Source organism: Rhinolophus sinicus, chromosome 14 (genome assembly GCF_057876585.1).
Source record: "Rhinolophus sinicus isolate RSI-liver-muscle chromosome 14, RSI-T2T, whole genome shotgun sequence".
NCBI lineage: Eukaryota > Metazoa > Chordata > Mammalia > Chiroptera > Rhinolophidae > Rhinolophus > Rhinolophus sinicus.
Genome location: NC_142514.1, coordinates 138,481,453 through 138,499,645, shown reverse-complemented (window position 1 = coordinate 138,499,645; position 18,193 = coordinate 138,481,453). Strand labels below are relative to the sequence as shown.

The 18,193-nt window shown below is 34.5% G+C and overlaps 1 protein-coding gene across 1 annotated transcript in view; it reads left to right on the top strand.

Annotated features, from left to right (window-relative positions):
- The window catches only part of UVRAG (UV radiation resistance associated), a 274,598-nt gene that overhangs the window by 166,233 nt on the left and 90,172 nt on the right, over positions 1-18,193 (top strand). Inside the window, exon 12 of the mRNA XM_019726447.3 lies at positions 231-396. Coding sequence (XP_019582006.3) covers positions 231-396 — 166 coding nt within the window. The remainder of the gene's footprint in view (positions 1-230; positions 397-18,193) is intronic.

The following is an 18,193-nucleotide window of genomic DNA, read 5'->3' as shown; positions in this document are numbered from 1 at the left end:
TTTGTTAATGTGCTTGGTTTTGTATAAAATTCCAAGTTTATAATATAAGTGTATAATTATGAGTTTAAAATTATTAATATAATTATAAACTATATAATTTAGATAAGATTCATATTTTATTTACAGGTTGTTTCTTAATACAATCTTTTGAAATTGATTTATTATGATTTCATAGCTACATTTGTAAGGTAAACAGTTGTTTTCTTTTCCTCTGCTTTTGAATTTAACAGCAAAAGATGATGGAAGCATTGCTGTTGCCCTTGGTTACACTGCACATTTGGTCTCCATGATTTCCTTTTTCCTGCAAGTGCCCCTCAGATATCCTATAATTCATAAGGGATCTAGATCAACAATCAAAGATAATATCAATGACAAGCTGACAGAAAAGGAGAGAGAGTAAGTATCTTTTTAAAATATTCTTTTAACATGAAGCCAGTATGAAACATGGGCTATGTTAAACACAGAAAATGTAACCTAGATTGCAGCAGTTTTTGTATATCCTTTGTAAAATGATCTATTTCTTTTAAATAAAATGTAGTCGTTCATTTAGGTCATAATGGATCAACTCCTGTACTTTTTAATATTGCTAATGATAGCAAAATTAACTCATTTAAGTTTAATTTGCTTTTGTGAGGACAAGTATAATATCTGCAGTGATTCATGTTTATTGTTAGTCAACAAGTGAAACAGATAAAATATTTGTCAGAAAGACAACCAAGAAAAGGGTAAGAGACTTAACAGCAGATTATACATATCTGAAAAATGGATTAGTGAACTGGAAGATAGGTCAGTAAAAAATATTCTGACCAAAGCACAAAGAACAAAAGAGATGGATTGTATAGACATGTGTAGGACACAACCAAAAGGGCTAATTATATAATTGAAGTCACAGAGAGGCAGAAGAAAGCACGTAGGAAAAATGTAATATTTTAGGAGTTAATGGCAGAATTTTTCAAATTGATGGAGACATCAAGCTAGAAATTCAGGAAGCATTCACTACAACACCAAATAAGTACAAAGCCAAAATACTTAGTGAAATTATAGTAAAAGCTGAAAACTAAAGACAAAGTAAAAATATTAGAAGTACCTAGAAAAAAAAGAATAAGCATCAAAAGAGCAATAATAAAACTGAAAGCTAATTTCTCAATCGAAACATTGGGAGCCAAAAGGTGATGCAGTGACATTTAAAAAGTATTATAAGAAAATACTGCCAACTTAAAATTCTATATTCAGTGAACATATTCTTCAAAAGTAAAGGCAAAATAAAGATGTTTCACACTATCAAAACTGAGAAAATGCATTCCTGCAGACTTACACCAAGGGAAATAACTAAAGGCAGAATAAAAATAATCTTGCATAGAAACATGGAAATGCAAGAAGGAACAAAGAGTAAATACGAGTATCTCTAAATTAATTTTGACTACAAAACATAGCAATTTAGTGTAATATATATATATATATATATATATATATATATATATATATATATATATATATACACACACACACACACACACACATAAAATATGCAGAGGATGCCAAAAAAAGTATACACATTTTAAGAAAGGGAAAAACTGTATTAAAATTGTAATACATTGGATGACACTAACATTCATTTTATTAACGGCATCTTTTGAGTAAACATCATACTACACATTGCTACCGTAATTCAACTTCGAAAAGTAATACATAGATAACATCTCTTAACATGTGTACATTTTTTTAGCACCCTTGGTATTTACAATTGTAATGCATGACTCTAACACAAAAGTTGAGAAGTGGAAATGGAGTTAAAGTGCTCTAAGATCCTAATGTTGTCTGGAAAGTGGTAAAATACTAATTTATATTAGACTCTAATAAATCAAGGATGCATGTTATAGTCTCATAACCCCTAAAAGAGTTGTTTTATAAAAGCAAAAAATAATAGAGGTGTTAAATGGGAAAATTTTTAAAAATACTTTATTAATCCAAAAGAAGGCAAGAAAAGAAAGGAAAATGAACATTACACAATTGAAACCAACAGAAAACTAATAGTAAATTTGTTGATATGAACCCAAGCTTATCCTGTAATTCATGAAATGTGAATGTTATTAATATTCTACTTAAAATAAAGGTTGTCAGGCTGAATAAAAAACTAAACTCATCCTATTTTCAAGAAACAAATATAGGGACACAGAAATATTGAAAATAAAAGAGTGAATAAAGACATACAAATATTATCCAAATGAGAGCTAGTATAGCTACTATATCAAAGTGAAATTTAAGGCAATTTAAATAAAGTGAGACACTTTATGATAACACAGTCAATTCTAAGTATATATGAGGTGTGATCAAACAATGCGGTGAATGTTTAAGCAAAAAAAATTGTATTACACTAAAAGACACGTTGCCATTAACCCCCCTCAGAATATTCCCCCTTGCTTCGAAAACACTTACGCCATCGTTCTTGCCACTTTCTGAAGCAGTTCTGGAAGTCCTCTTTCGTGAGTGTCTTTAGTTGTGCTGTCATGGCTGCCTCAATGTCCTGAATCAATTCAAAATGTTTACCTTTCATGGTCATTTTGGCTTTGGGCAACAACCAGAAGTCACAGTGCCAGATTTGGTGAATAAGGTGTATGAGGGCACATCTTAATATTTTTATTTGAAAGAAATTGCCATATACCAGAAGCTCTGTGTGACATGGAGCGTTGTCATGATGGAGGATGATTTACAGCACACTTTAAAACACACCTTCTCTCAACCGTAGCTCACACCCAACTGACTGCACTGAACAAGCTGAAACTTGTCACACTCTGGGTTCAACACGCTGCTTCCCATAATGAAGATCCCTGCCTTTGTGTTGCTGGTACTTGGCAACAGCATTCACTGTATTTTTTTTTTTTTAATCACACCTTCATATATATGGTCCGAAAATCGTAAATTCACAGAACTACAAGGAAATCCACAGTCATAGCAGAGGACTTGAAATTTCCTTTCATTAACTATTAGAATAGCAGACAAAAAAAATCTGTTAGAATCTAAAAGACCTGAAGAGTACAATTAATAAACTAGACCTAAGTAATGGATACAGAATATTGTACCAAAGTTTGTTAGGATATAGATTCTTTTCAGGTTCATGTGGAACATTTATTAAAATTGATTATGCTGGGCCTCAACAAATTTCAAAAGATTCAGATAATTCACAATCTGTCTAATGACCACAGTCGAATTTATAAGAAATCAATAATAAAATCCCCAAATGTGAATGCTAAACAGTGTACTTCTGTGTAACCTACAGATCAAAGGGGAAACTACAAAGGAAGTTTGAAGTTATTTTAAACTGAATGAGAATGAGAATATAGCATATGAAACCTTGTAAGGTGCAGCTAAATCTGTGCTCAGAGGGAAATTTACACCCTCAAATGCATATATTAGAAAAAAACAAAGATTTCAAAATTGTCTAAGCCTCCTTCTGAAACAGAGAAAGAAGAGTTAGTTAAGCCCTAGAAAAGTAGAATGAAGGAAATGATAAAGATAAAAGCAGAAAATAATGGATAGCTGTACAGTGGAAAAAATAATACATGCAAAAGTTCTAGTCTATGAAACTAGGAAATTGATCAACCCTTAGCAGGACTAATTTAGAAAGAGAGTAGACAGGTAAAATAACTAGTATAAATGGAGGGAAAAAAGATGACATTACAGATATACAGACATTAAAATATAAAATCTTATGAACAACTTTATGCTAATAAGTTTGCAATTTAAATGAAATGGCTAAATTTCTAGAAAAATACAACTTTCCAAAACTGATACATGAGGGATTGGAGTTTAGAAAACTGTACATTTGGCTAAAGGAAAGTGGATTATAGAATATTCTAGGTAGGTTTTTCTCCACCCTGGATTCCCATTAGTGTCATCTGGGGAGTTTTGTAAATGAGCTCCTGACGCTCAGTTACCTGGCTTCTCCCCCTGAAATTCTGATTCAGTTGATGGGGCCCAAATTTGAGGTATTTTTCAGAAGTTCCTGTAAGTTATTCTGATGTGCATTTGGAGTTGAGAATCACTGTTCTAGATTGAGAGAATATTGTGTTCATGGGCATGAAGAAATGAATATCCTCCACTATATTTAGGAAACTGCAAGAGAAAAGGCAGGACTGTAGGCACCAATGGAAGAATTTAGTGCTATATCTGGTAGGACAGTAACTCTCAGCTTATAAATTGGGGCAGGGAGCACATGTATAGTTTAAACCAGTGCCTTTTTAAAGGCACTGATTGATTATAACTGAAGTATTCTTTTGAATTTCAAAACTATTTAAAGAGAGCCTGGAATGTATATGTTTGACAAACAGGGACAGGTATGGTTTCTTTTCTCTTTCCAAAAAAATTGAAGTGAAATTAACATAACGTAAGATTAACTTTTTCAAAGTGTACAATTCGGTGTCATTTAGTATATTCACAATGTTGCACAGCCACCAACTTTCTCTAGTTCCAAAACATTTCATCACCCCAAAAGAAAACCCTGTTCCCATTGAGTAGTCACTCCTTATTCCTCCACCTAGCACCCTTTCCTCACCACCACCCCCCCGCCCCCGCCCCTTCCCCTGGCAACTACCATCTACTTTCTATCTCTATGGATTTACCTAGTCTGGATTTTTCATATCAGTGGAATCATACAAGATGTGACCTTGTGTTTAAGGGTCTTTTGTACTTAGTCTGATGTTTTCAAGGTATATCCATGTTGTACCATAATCAATACTGTATCCACTTTTATAGCTGAAGAATACTCTATTGAATGTATATGCCATATTTTGTTTAACCATTCATCTGTATGGACATTTTAATTATTTCCACCTTTTGACTATTGTGAATAGTGCTGCTATGAACATTCATGTAGAAATATTATTTGAACATCCACTTTCAATTCTTTTGCCTATATACCTTGGAGTGGAATTACTGAGTCACATGGTAATTCTATCTTTAATTTTTTGAGGAACTGCAAAACTTTTCCACAGCAGCTATACCAGTTTACATTCCCTGGTGTGAAGTTGTATATCATTGTGATTTTGATTTGTATTTCCTTAATGACTAATGATGTTGAGAATTTTTTTCATGTGCTTGCTGGCCGTGTATATATCTTCTTTGGAGAAATGTCTATTCGAGTACTTTGCCCATTTTTTAATTGGGTTCATCTTTTTTGTTGTTGAGTTGTAAGCCTACTTTATGTATTCTGGATACTAGACCCTTATCAGATATATCATTCACAAATATTTTCTCCCATTTTCTGAGTTGTTACAGTGTAAGGCCTAAAATTAAGGTCAATATTGTCTGCTGCCTTGATTATCTGGTGAAACTAGGATGGCATTGAATAGCCCCGCCCCACTCTGCTTCTGTGTATAAGTTCCTGTCTCCAAACAACCCGCCTTTTCCACCAATAAACAGGTGTAATTATTACTTATTCCTGAGTAGTGAATTTTATTCCCTTGCCAGCTGGGAAATTATGAAAACAAACCAATTATATCTTCCCACAGGAGCCAGTCATCATTATATCCTTTCTTTGTTTTGTTTTGTGGTGGAAGTTCTACATTTATTTTACATAAAACAGTCCATATGAACATAAATCATCAATATCACTATATCCTTTTGATACTGTAAAACCTGCCTCTCACATCTCCTGGTTGTTCAATAATGTTGACCTCAAACAAATAACCAGCCAGCTATTTCTCCAGCAAAATGGTTTTATTTATTTGGGAACAACAAAGAACTGCAATTTGGTACCTGCAGTCTAATGGCAAACCATGCACAAGTCCAGAGAAACAAAGGAGAGGAGCTCTCTTTGCTGGACTTGGGATATATTTTATCTATCTTTTTTGTTTGAAAATGCTTTGGTTTCATATCTAAAATCCACCGCCAAATCCAAGATTATAAAGATTTACCCCTTTTTTTGTTATAATAGTTTTATCATTTTATATTTTGTATTTAGGTCTTTGACGGTCCAACTCCATTCTCTTGCATGCAGGTATCCAGTTATCTCTGCACTTTTTGTTGAAGTCCCTATTCCTTCCCCATTGAATAGCCTTGGCATGCTTGTTGAAAATCAATTAGCTATAGATTATTTCTGGACTCTCAGTTCTAATCCCTTCGTCTCTATAACTATCTTATGCCAACACCATAAGTTTTGAAACTGAGAAGTATGGATCCTTCAATTTTGTTGTTCTTTTTCAATACCATTCTGGCTATTTAGGGCCCTTGTGATTCCATATGAATTTTAGGACCATCTTTGATTTCTGGGAAAAAAAGCGTTTTAATGAGTCATTAAATTTAGTTTGCTGGTATTTCACTGAGGATTTTTGCATCTATATTCATAAGGGATATTGGTCTATAATTTTCTTATGATGTCTCTGTCTGACTTTTGTATCAGGGTAGTAGTGGCCTCATGGAGTGAGTTAGGAAGTGTTCCTTCTTTTCTATTTTTTGGGAGAGTTTGAGGATTGCAGTTAATTTTTCTTTTAAATGTTTGTTAGAATTGACCAGTAGAGCCATGTGGTCCTGAACTTTTCTTTGTTGGGAGGTTTTTGATTACTGATTCAATTTATTTATTTGTTATAGGTCTGTTCATAGTTTTATATATTCTTGAGTCAGTTTAGATTATTTGTGTATTTCTAGCAATATGTCCATTTCATCTAGGTTGTCCAATTTGTTGGTGTGTAACTGTACATAGTATTTTACTTTTCATTTCTGTAAGTTCTTTAATAATGTCTCCATTTTCATTTCTGATTTTAGTTATTTGTGTCCCCTCCCCCCTTTATTAAATCTAGCTAAAAGTGTGTCAATTTGGTTGATCTTTTCAAAGAATTGATGTTTGGTTTCATGAGTCTCTGTTGTTTTCCTATTCTCTATTTTGTTTATCTCCACTCTAATCTTTATTTTTTCCTTCATTCTATCTTTGGGTTTTGTTTTCTGTTCCTTTAGATGTAAAGTTAGATTGTTGATGTGACACCTTTCTTTTTTAATGTGTGTTTATACCTATAAGTTTTCACATCCCATACATTTTGGTATGTTGTGTTTTTGTTTTCATTTATCTCAAAGTATTTTCTAATGTCCCTTGTGATTTTTTTTCATTGACGTAATGGTTGCTTTATTTTCACATATTTGTGAATGTTCTAGTTTTCCTTCCATTACTGATTTCTAGTTTCATTCCAGGGTGATGGAGAAGATAGTGTGTATGATTTCAATATTAAAAATTTTTTAAGACTTGTTTTGTGACCTAACATATGATGTTCAACATGCACTTGAGAAGAATGTGTATTCTGCTGTTGTTAGATGCAGTGTTTTATATGTGTATGTTAGGTCTAGGTAGTTTACAGTGTTATCAGTTCTCTATATCCTTATTGATCTTTTGTCTAGATATTCTATCTATTATTGAAAGTGGGATATTAAACTCTCCAATTATTATTGTAGCACTGTTTCTCCCTTCATTTCTGTCAGTGTTTGCTTCATATATTTTAGGGCTCTGTCATTTGGTGTGTCTGTTTTTAGTTGTTATTATCTTCTTGATGAATTTACCCTTTTGCCTTTTTGTAACAATTTTCCACCTAAAGATTATTTTGTCTGATATTAGTATAGCCACCCAGCTCTCTTTTGGTTACTATTTGCATGGAATATCTTTTCCATCTTTTCACTCTGAACCTATTTGTGTCTTTGGACCCAAAATGTGCCTCTTGTAGGCAGCATATAGTTGTATCATATTATTTTATTCATTCTATCAATCTTTGCCTTTTGATTGGAAAGTATAATCTACCTATACCTAATATAATTATTGGTATGGAAAGATTTCTGCCATTTTGCTATTTGTTTTCCACATTTCTTATACCTTTTTTGTGTATGATAATGTTTTTCGCTCTGTTCCCTCATTTCCTCCATTACTGCCTTGTTGGTTTTTTTTACTTAATTGATTTTTTTTTTATTTTTTTTTTGGTAATGTACCATTGCCTTCTCATATTCTTTTCATATGCCTTCTCATAGTCTTTTCAGTGTATTTTAAAGATATTTTATTATTGGTTACTCTGAGAATTATAATTAACATCCTGTGTTTATAACAATCTAGTTTGAATTGATACCAACTTAGCTTAAGTAGCATATAAAAGCTGCTCCTCTACAACTCTGTCCCTCTGTTACCTTTATTGGGGATCTGTATTTCTTTGTACATCTTTGAGTAACTGTCTGGTTTCCTTTTATTTCAACCTTAAGACTTTAGCCTTCACATCTTACTTGCAGTTAGACTAGCAATCAGCCAGAGGTAAAAAAAAGTCTTGAGTCTTCTCAGGTCTTTTCTGAGCATGTATCCTGTTTTGGGCATAGCAGTTATTAGCAGTTATATGCATAACTTCTGTATTCCCCAGTATATATGGGCACTTTTGAATGCACTAATTTCCCAAGCTCTCCCCAGCTCCCTCCTTCACTCCACCCCCTCTCCCCTTTAGACAGTCTGTTGTGTGTCTCAGCCTTAATCTTTTGCACAGAAAGGCTGTGGGTTGTTTGTTTGCTATACATCTTGAACAGTGTTCCGAGCTTTTCACCTCTGAGTTCTGACTGGGCAAAACAAAGGTGGGTGGGGCATCTTGCATTACTCCTTCAGGTAGCCCCCAGGCAATTTAGAACAGACAAACATACATTTTTTTAAGAATGAGATCCACTCTGTTCGGTTAAGAACCAGGAATCAGGGCTCTACACTGGGAATGTAGGCTGCTGTCTTCAAGACCACTGCTAAGCTGGAGAAGGGGTTGGGATAAGATAAGGAAAAATACTGCAAAGCTTTCCTCCTGATTTTGAGTTTCCTTTTTCTCGATTTAATGTTTACCTGGTTGTTGTAAACCTTTGACTGTTTTCCAGAGTTTGGGCAAAGTTGATTCTGACAGTTTTTGCTTGATTTTTTGTTGTTGTTGTTTTTAATGTTTCTCTAGAAGAACGAGTTCTTAGATCTATCGGTTCTACCATTTTCTCTGACATCATTCCATTTGTTTGTTTAATGATGAAAAACATTACTTATAAGAAATGAAGAGAACGCTACATGGTTTTTAAGCACAAGAGAACACCATGATTAGATATGTCTGTGACAAAGATCACCTTGTAGTTTTGTGGAGAACAACCCCTCTCCACCTTCCCCAGGTTCGACATTAATAAAATTTAGTACCTCTCCAGGTTTTTATCAAATTTGTACATGATGATATGACTTAAAATATTAGTTATATAGGAAAATCACTATGGGAGCTTGAGGCAAGAGTGTCCCTCAAAATGATAAATACTCTTTCTCCAGATCAGCTGCGTAGTTTAACTCGTGAAGGAGCATGTGGACAACTCCAGGAAGTGTGCCTCTGTGAGTTGTAGCAATGATTTGTTTAGTGATTGACTGATTTTTCCTAAACACTCTGGGAAGGCTTAGGTGATTATGTTCCCCTTTTTCTCTTTGGCCACCAGGTGAACCACAGGAATTGCATTTTTGTGAACTAATTTTATATTCTATTAGGTTGGTGCAAAAGTAATTGCTGTTTTTGCAGTTATTTTTAACCTTTTAAACCGCATTTACTTTTGCACCAACCTAATACCTCTGTTTTTTTCCCTTTTACAGAAATGCATATTATATTTTGTTGATTCTTTTATACATATTTTTGACATTTGAATATTGCTAAAAATGTGATGCACCTTATAATTAATGTCATATTATGATTAATAGCATTTATCTTTTCTTAGTGGTATAGAAGCTAGTGATGCAGTTCATAATTGATGCCATCTTAGATTTTATGCACTATCAAATATTTTAGCTGGTTTTATGTACTTTAGTAAAGTACTTCAAAGCCTTTTTGGAACAACGTAGATGTAGAAATATATAAATAACGATACATTTATTGATTATGCTTGTTGATCGAATCTACCTCTCAGTTATTCTTACCCTGGATCAGTGAAAGAGCAGATTAGACATGGTTTTCTTTTCTCCTGACTATGTCAATTTTGATGTAAACCTTTGCAGGGTATTAGGTGGAATCAGGTCTTCATGGGAGATGGAAAATCGGAATTGAATGACTCATTGGACAAATTATACTTAATGTAACAGGCCTAGGAATCCTCAGCCTCTGTCCTTCTAGAGTGCCTGCCTCCTCTGGCTATTACTGGCACGTGAAATATTAGAGTTCAAAGCCCTATTGAGCCAGTGTTGCTGCGGGTAGAAACTCGTTCCTTCCTTTGTCTGGCCTGTTTGGAACGTGGGTCTGGACTGATGACTTGCCTAAACCATTTCTTGTACACCTGCACACTGTAAAGGGAAGCTCTGAAATCTTTGCTGCATTTCATTTTGAGGCTCAGACCACAAAACACGAAGGAATGTAACCAGAGTCCAGCTGCAATGTTCTTTTCCCCCTTATTTCTTCTTTCACTGAGGACTGAAAAGTAGGTTTTAAAGTGCTTTCTGAAATGAAACGTATTAGTCATTGCTATTGTGCTGCTTAACTGTCTGTTAGATGATACATTCAGAATGGATTAGTGAAACAATCATCGAGCTAGGACATAGCTAGTCAGAGCATATGGCTTTTTCAAGCCTTCAAAAGACGTCTGAAATTTTTTGTTTTATCCCCAGTAGGAGAAATAGGGAGTGGTATAATTGGAAGGCACTTGTGAAACTTCCTGGCCTGTCCGCGACCAGGCTTTTACACATCTCCAAAAGATGGTCAGCTATTTTTCTGTAGTGGAATTATTGGAACCCAGAGAAATGTTAATGCTGCTTTTTCCATTTCCGTTTTGCACTTATGTTTATTCCTATGGAAGATCTTGACTAAAACCCCAGGAGTTGCCTTTTTTACCTGACTGATTCTGATTTTTATGAGAGACAGAAATTATAGAGTATTCAAAAGTTGTGATGTGTCCCAAATCAGATACTATTGTGTCCATATCATAGTCACTGCATGTCGACCTGATGCACATGAGAGAAGGAATGATCGGTCTTAATGGTCTACCGCCTTTTTGTGACCGGGTGCGTAAGGTGGTCGTGCGTCCTTAGATAGAAAGGGGCTGGCCAGACAGGTAGGCCTCGCGCCTGTGACTCGAGTCTTTTATTTCTCTTGTGGCCACCTTAGTAGGTCTGGATGTTTATGAAGCTTCCTCTTCAGTATGACTGGGTTGCATTTGGCCAGGAAGGAAGAGACAGAGGAATTTGCAGAGTGGTAGTGAGTAGATGGATTCCCTGTGTCTGTGTTCCTTCAGCCCACCTCTGTGGCCTGGCAACAGTGCCTTCTTGAATAAATGAATGCAAATTGTTTTCTCATGGCGTCTTCTTGAAGCAATTAGAATACCTTGAACATTATTTGTATAGGAAGTGAATTCTCTGTAAAAATAGTGACTGGCACCTGGGATTTTGCTGGCATAAGGCTTATATTGAAAACATACATTTTTCAGACTGCTGTAGTTTTCAGATCGCTGTAATTCTGACCCCTCACTTCTATTATTACCTGTGTCAGGCATTCTTAAACATACCTGTTGACAGCCTCTTATATTTAGAATTATAGATTCCTTCCTATAAAAATCCTCAGCTTCTGTTCGTTAATCAAGCTGAGTTCAGAAATGGTTGCTGTTTTCACTAAATTAGCATCTGTTTGCTTTCATGGCATCCAATTAAGTATGATGGCTTCCTTCCAGAAATGGGAGATTTTCACATCATGCTTAGGCTTAAGTTTTCAATTGTTGTACTGTTTATCCTACAAATTAGAACATTCTTATAACCTTTCATCCTCATTTTTTTATAGGTTGTTGCATTCAGAGCATTCAGTAACCAAGCTCTCAAACCTTTAAACTGAACAGTGAAAGTGATGGGTTGCGGCAGCAGGGTACCAAATGCTTTGGTTTTCTGTTTTTCCTGCTGTGCAACTTAACAGTATAATCAACAAATATTTTTCAGGGTGACTCATGTTACTGAAATGAATGAAATTATTAGTTCTTTCAGATTTTCCATTTGATTAAAGGAATGTGATCTAAGTTGAAAAATATCTGTTCATGTGAAAACACCATAAAGTCTGTAGTCCAACTCCATTATAACTACCTAAGGGTACGCCATAGGATAGAAAGGAAGATTAAAAAAAGAAAAATATGTCCTTGCAGAATTGTAGACTTACTGTGTTTTAGAACCAGACAGAATATTATTAGGTCATGTAATTCAGTCCTTCACTTCACAAATGGAGAAGCAGGTTGAAAGATGAAGTGAGGTCTTATAGCAAGTTAACTAAACACTTTGATATGGAAAGTGACTGTTGGAAAGCTTGACTGAGGAAAGCAAGCCCAGAAGATAGTATGCTGATTGTAGGTATAGTACTTTTAAGCAAGCATTTAGGAGATAGAAGAAATGTGTTCATCAAAATGGGTCTGTATATGAAAATGAACTCTTTTGCCCAACTTAGGGAAAGCTCCCTGGTGAAAAAATGCCACAATGTGAATCCCTACATGTTAAGCAGAGTCACTATGTTTAGTTCTCATTGAAAAATGTCAATTATTTAAATCCCATGGATCAGTTGGTTCATTCGACATTTTTTTCCTCTAAAAGGGACAATGCAATGTGCCCCTCTTTGCTTCTTTCTTGTGTAGGTTTATTTAAACTTGGTGGAGTTTGTTTTTAATTTTTAATTATTTAAGACTTTGGACTTATGTTGGCTTCACTTGTTATCACCAAGTGACTGTCGAAATGTCCTCCCTAAATCTTAGCTCACCTGGTATAACACCTATCCCACTAGGTTATTATGAGTATTAAATGAAGCACAGTGCTTGGCATATAGAAGATGCTCAATAAAATTTTTGCAACTACTATTATGTATACGTTGAGTTTTACAACAGGAGTTCCAGGCAGCTGTGTAATTTTTTTACTATTTCTAGGTGCTGAAAGGAAAGGTGGGCCTAAGAAAAGGTTAAGGAAAATTTTATTAAAGGCAACCTAGTGGCACCGTGCTAGATTTTGTTTTGTAATAATGTCATGAGATACATCACCTTTCAGTCAGTGGTGTAAATGCGGAAGACTCATGAAGTTTCCCAGAGTTCAGAGGGAAAGCTATTATGGGTCTGAAGGCTTGTCTCTTTTACTGCAACTACTTAGGGAGTTCACTGCATAATAATTACTAATGAGTCAAGCAAGTGTCTGTACCTTAGAAGCTATCAGCTAGTGAATGCTGAAGTATATTCACACTAAATAGTTCCCAGCCTGGCCTGCGGCTTACTTTTTTTTTTTTTTTTGTCTTATCCCAGTTTTCTCTTCGTTTATAGCCTATGCTTAGTCAAACTGTTGTTTTCCACTTTGATACTCTTTGTCCATGCTCTTCTGCTTACCAGAAATGCCTTGCCTGGGATAAAAATTAGTAGGAGAACATAAAGCCCTTCCCTTACTATCTGCAACTTTCCTCATAATTTCTTTCTTGATTTCCCATAGCTGGGTGTACTCTCATATCCTTTGGTAATCCTATCAGCAATTCTCTCTCTCTCTCTCTCTCTCTCTCTCTCTCTCTCTCTCTCTCTATATATATATATATATATATATAAATATATATATATATATATATTTATATATATATATATATATAATCTCAGAAATGAAATGTGTTTATCTCTAGACTTATTTCATTTTAACAACAACCCCGTGATACAGACTTATTTGCCTTATTCTTGACTGAAATATTTTCAGTGTAGAAACTGCATCTTACTTTGCATTAACCTTACTCCACTGCCTTGCAGAGGCTTGTATTGTGTACACACTCAATAAAATTTTGTTTAATTGAATTAGGAGGGCAAAAGGGATGTTCAGTTTTTGCAAATGCTATTAGGTAATCTGACACTCCACCCTGTAGCCCACAGTTTCAACTCTAGATGCTCTGGCCAGGACAATTATTTCATACAATCCCTTAGGACTATGGCAAGCTATTAACTTCTGTGTCTGTTGTAATCCAAGGCCAGGCAGCGGTGCTGATGGGGTTGTGTTCAGGAGTGAGAGCAAAGAGCACATTTAAAAATGAGGAATCCCCGTGGAACTTTAGGAAGGAGAGATCAACAAAATAAAACTGCAGAAGGCGGTTGCTGGGTGAGACAGGAAATGAACACCTTGTGAAGATTAGGCATTCCACGGAGAGGGGGGGAATGTGGAAAATGAGTCCAAAGTAATTGTACAGCAATTTCATCGCCGACACTTGGAAGTATATTGTTGTATGTGTTGTTTTTAATGAAGTGTGCTTTTATAGTGCTGATGTTATTATCTGGATGAGGAAGTCTTCCCTCCTATTATTGTCATCTCGGCTTTCTGCAACCAACTAAATTAAAACACAGTCATGGAATGGGACAGTGGGATAAAAAAGAAAACCAGATGACTCTGACATGTGACCCTAACTTGAACTCACTGCTTTTCTGGTTTAGAGTGTACTCAAATCAGAATAGAGGTTCAGTGTACTGCTTGAGGGTTGGAGGGGCAGAGGAATAATATATTTAGTTAATAGTGGGCTATGTCATGGGTTAAAGATTGTTGCATGATTAGAATATGTGAGAACAGGAGGCCCCCCCCCAGAGCATCAGGGAGCTCTCCAGGTAGTCCGTGGACTAGCCTTTTGCAGTCTATTAATATGTATCATATGACAGCATAGATGCTTTGGGTTATGATATAAATTAATCATTTACTTTAATAAATAAGACTTTATTTTGTTGGCGTTACCTTGAAAGTAGCAGCATTCTTTCCTTTAATTCTCATAGGTTTGATTGTTTATTTATTTATTTTTTGGGGGTAGGCAAACAGTGAGGGATATAAAGATAATTATATCAAGCCAGAGAGTTTGGACTATGTGATTTGTGGGAGCTTTTGGTTTTCTGGAGAAATAAATGGATGGAAAGAGTAAGAAAATTATTTTTAGGTAGATGTGAAATTATTTTAGCTTCCCAAGGTATCTTATTATAATAGCTCTCCAGACAATTTTCTAAGGATAACAGTTGTGTCCTGGGTTATTGTAAAGCAAATTTATGTCATTCTTTTAATCAAATAGTTAAAATATGGCAGGTAGTCACTGCCATATTTTTATGCCTTTCCCCATGATAATTTACAGTTAATAAGATCACCTCAACAAACTTATTGATTTCTCAATCAGATTAAATGATCAGTTGGTTTTCATAGAATTTTTCTTCCTAATTCCTTAAAATGAAAAATTGGTATAAGAATGAATTCATGTATAGTTAAATCACAACAAAGTCAGACTATGTATTGAAGACTACTAGTCACCGGGCAAGATGGTGGCGTTAGATAAAATGACTCAGCTGCTGAAGTGGCGTGCGGAGTGGACAGCAAGTCAGCAGACAATCATTTGTCAGAGTTATAAGGGCCATGTTAGGGGTCAGCATGGGGTTGAGTTGGGGGTAGCCAGCAAAGGCTCGAGAAGAGGCCCTTAAGCATCTGAGTTGCTGAGTGTGGACGAGGATGGGAGCTGTCCAAGCAAAGGAAGGCCGCATACACTGGTACAGAGCAGGTACTGCACCTTTCCATTGGCCAGAGTCTCCATTTTCTCCTTTTGCCTGGTAAGAGACTTCACTATAAGTTACTCAGTGATTTTCTTTCAGGCATAGATAAAAGAAGGATAAGTTTATATAATAATTCAATCTTTAGACTACGTAAAAATACAGATTGCTTTCAAAGATGATTAGCTTGATGGTCACTATCAGTATGTATTCATTTATTCAAAGCATAATAATACACCTTTATAAAGTGTTTTGGATCACAAATTGGTTATAATAAACCAATAAAATAAATTCGACTTAAACATATAGTTGCTTTCATATATAACTACCGAGCAGGGATAAACCATATTGACAATTAAATAATAAAAATTGTGTATTCTAAACCTAGGAAAGGAGAAACCATGGCTTTCCCATTTTACTCTTCTGAAAGAACTTCAGCATCAAACACACCTTGAACCAGTTTACATCACCTCACTAGCCTTTGTGCACTTATATGAAAATGAAGATAATGGCTTTAGAGAAATGTAAAGAATAAAAGAGAAAGTTTATATAAAATTACCATTGCACATGGAATAAATGTACATAGTACTCAAAACATTAATTTCTTTCCCTTCTACCTGTTCTTTTTTTATCTTATTTCATTACAGTGGAAATGAGACTCACAGGTTTTAGAATTTGAAAAGTCCATGACTTTCAATTTGGAAAGCATCTTTTAAATAATCACAGAGACACACAGACCATAATGTGAGAAAAGTTTCACAGGTCTGATTTCGGTAAAAAAAACAAATAAAAAACTTGTTTATAGCAAAAGTAACCGTAACAAAATGAAAAGGCAAGCCACAGATCATATATATATCTCACATAGATTAACCAAGGATCAGTATCCAGAATATACAAGGAAAACGTTTATATATCACTAAGAAAAGGACTAATCAACCCAATAGAAATACGGACATAGCATATAAAGAAGCTGTTACAGAAGAACAAACACTAAATGTCTAATAACATAAGAAAAAATACTCAGCCTCACTAGTAATCAGGAAAATGCAAATGAACACCAGAGGAGGTATCATTTGGTGAGAATAAAGAGGAAAAGGAACTCTCATCCTTTGTGAGAGTTTTGATTAGTTCATCAGTTTCAAGGAGCAATTGACAATACAGTGAAATCTGCACAAACCTTTTTCAACCTAACCACCTCACTCCTAGTTATATACAAGACTCTAGTAGCTTTTACATATATGTATTCTACAAATATTTATTTTGTCTGTATTATATAGATAATTAAACAAATTATCTCTTGGGTACCGTTATTATTCTGTATTGGAATTATTCACAATTATATAACTAGTATTTAATTTTTGAAATGTCCATCTTCTCTTTTTGTACTAGTATTCCTTTCAGCATCCTCATTACTATTCTTTTTTTTTTTAAAGCTACTTCTTTTAAGACTAGAATCTATGTGTCTTAGTGTACAGCTTTCTCCTTCTTAAAACAAGGTTGATGTGAGTGGTTACTTCTTTTCATAATTTGTATTATTTTTATACATCAGTTCTTGCTTCTTGGTTCGTTTTAAATTTATAGTAATAGTACTCCATATTTCCTTTTGAGCAAATATTGATGTTAATAATGCCTCAAAGTTTGAGTGCTACTCATTTATATTATTGGAAACCTTTTAAAAGGACTTACAAAAGAATTAATTTTTCCCATGATGCTTGTTAGTAACTCCCATTAATATAAATGATGGCTCCCAGGTTTGTGATGTGGAGAGTCTAGTGATGAAATACTAGAAGTGTTAACTGTAGTTAGTTATAGGAATTTACTGCGGTAAGTTAATTAAACATACCAATAAGCAACTGGTGCATTTTATTATTTTAATTTGTGTAAATATAAGGTTGGTAAAGTAATGAGAAGTGGCAGCTCTTGGAGTTTGATTGACACCTATACTGAAACTCTTTTAAATGTGTAGATGATGAATGAATTTATTGAGACAACTTCTGTTGTAAGATATTCCATGCAGGGAATATTTATTTTTTAGTGTGCAGGAGCATAAATTTGTCATTTCCGGCTTTAAAAAAATTACTTACCAGAGGAAAAACTTTTTAGAAGCACCCTCCTAATATTGAATTTGCTAAATAGTGTTCTGTGTGAGAGATACAAGAATTTCATTTATAATTCTCTGGAATCTGTATTATTTGTGGTTTCTGTATAAATCACAAAATGGGAAATTCATAAGTTGGTTTAAAGGGAATTTAGTAAATGGCATATTATTTTTGCTCAGAGATTTCATGGGGAAATGCCTGGTAGTATTTCATTCTAAGAGGACACAGGTTAGTTATATTTAATTGAAAGAGGTTTCCCTTCCCATTTTGTATAATTTAGAGAGGGGAAGCTACCTATTTTTTTAGTATACAATTTGGAATAGACACTTAACCCAGTTTTGTATTATTAAATGCTAATTTAAAATCAATGTTCATGGATCAGAAGTATAAATGCACACACAAACCTGCTCATCTCTTCATTAATTAATCAGATGTTTACTAAATGCGACAGATATTGTTCTAGGTCTTTGGAATGTAGTAATGAGCAGCCTCAATAATTACAACAATTTTTTTCTCTTTAAAATAAATAATTAGTTTAAAATAAATTCTGTGAATGGTACCGAATGTCTACCATATGAATAGACTTTATGCTAGATGTTTTTAGA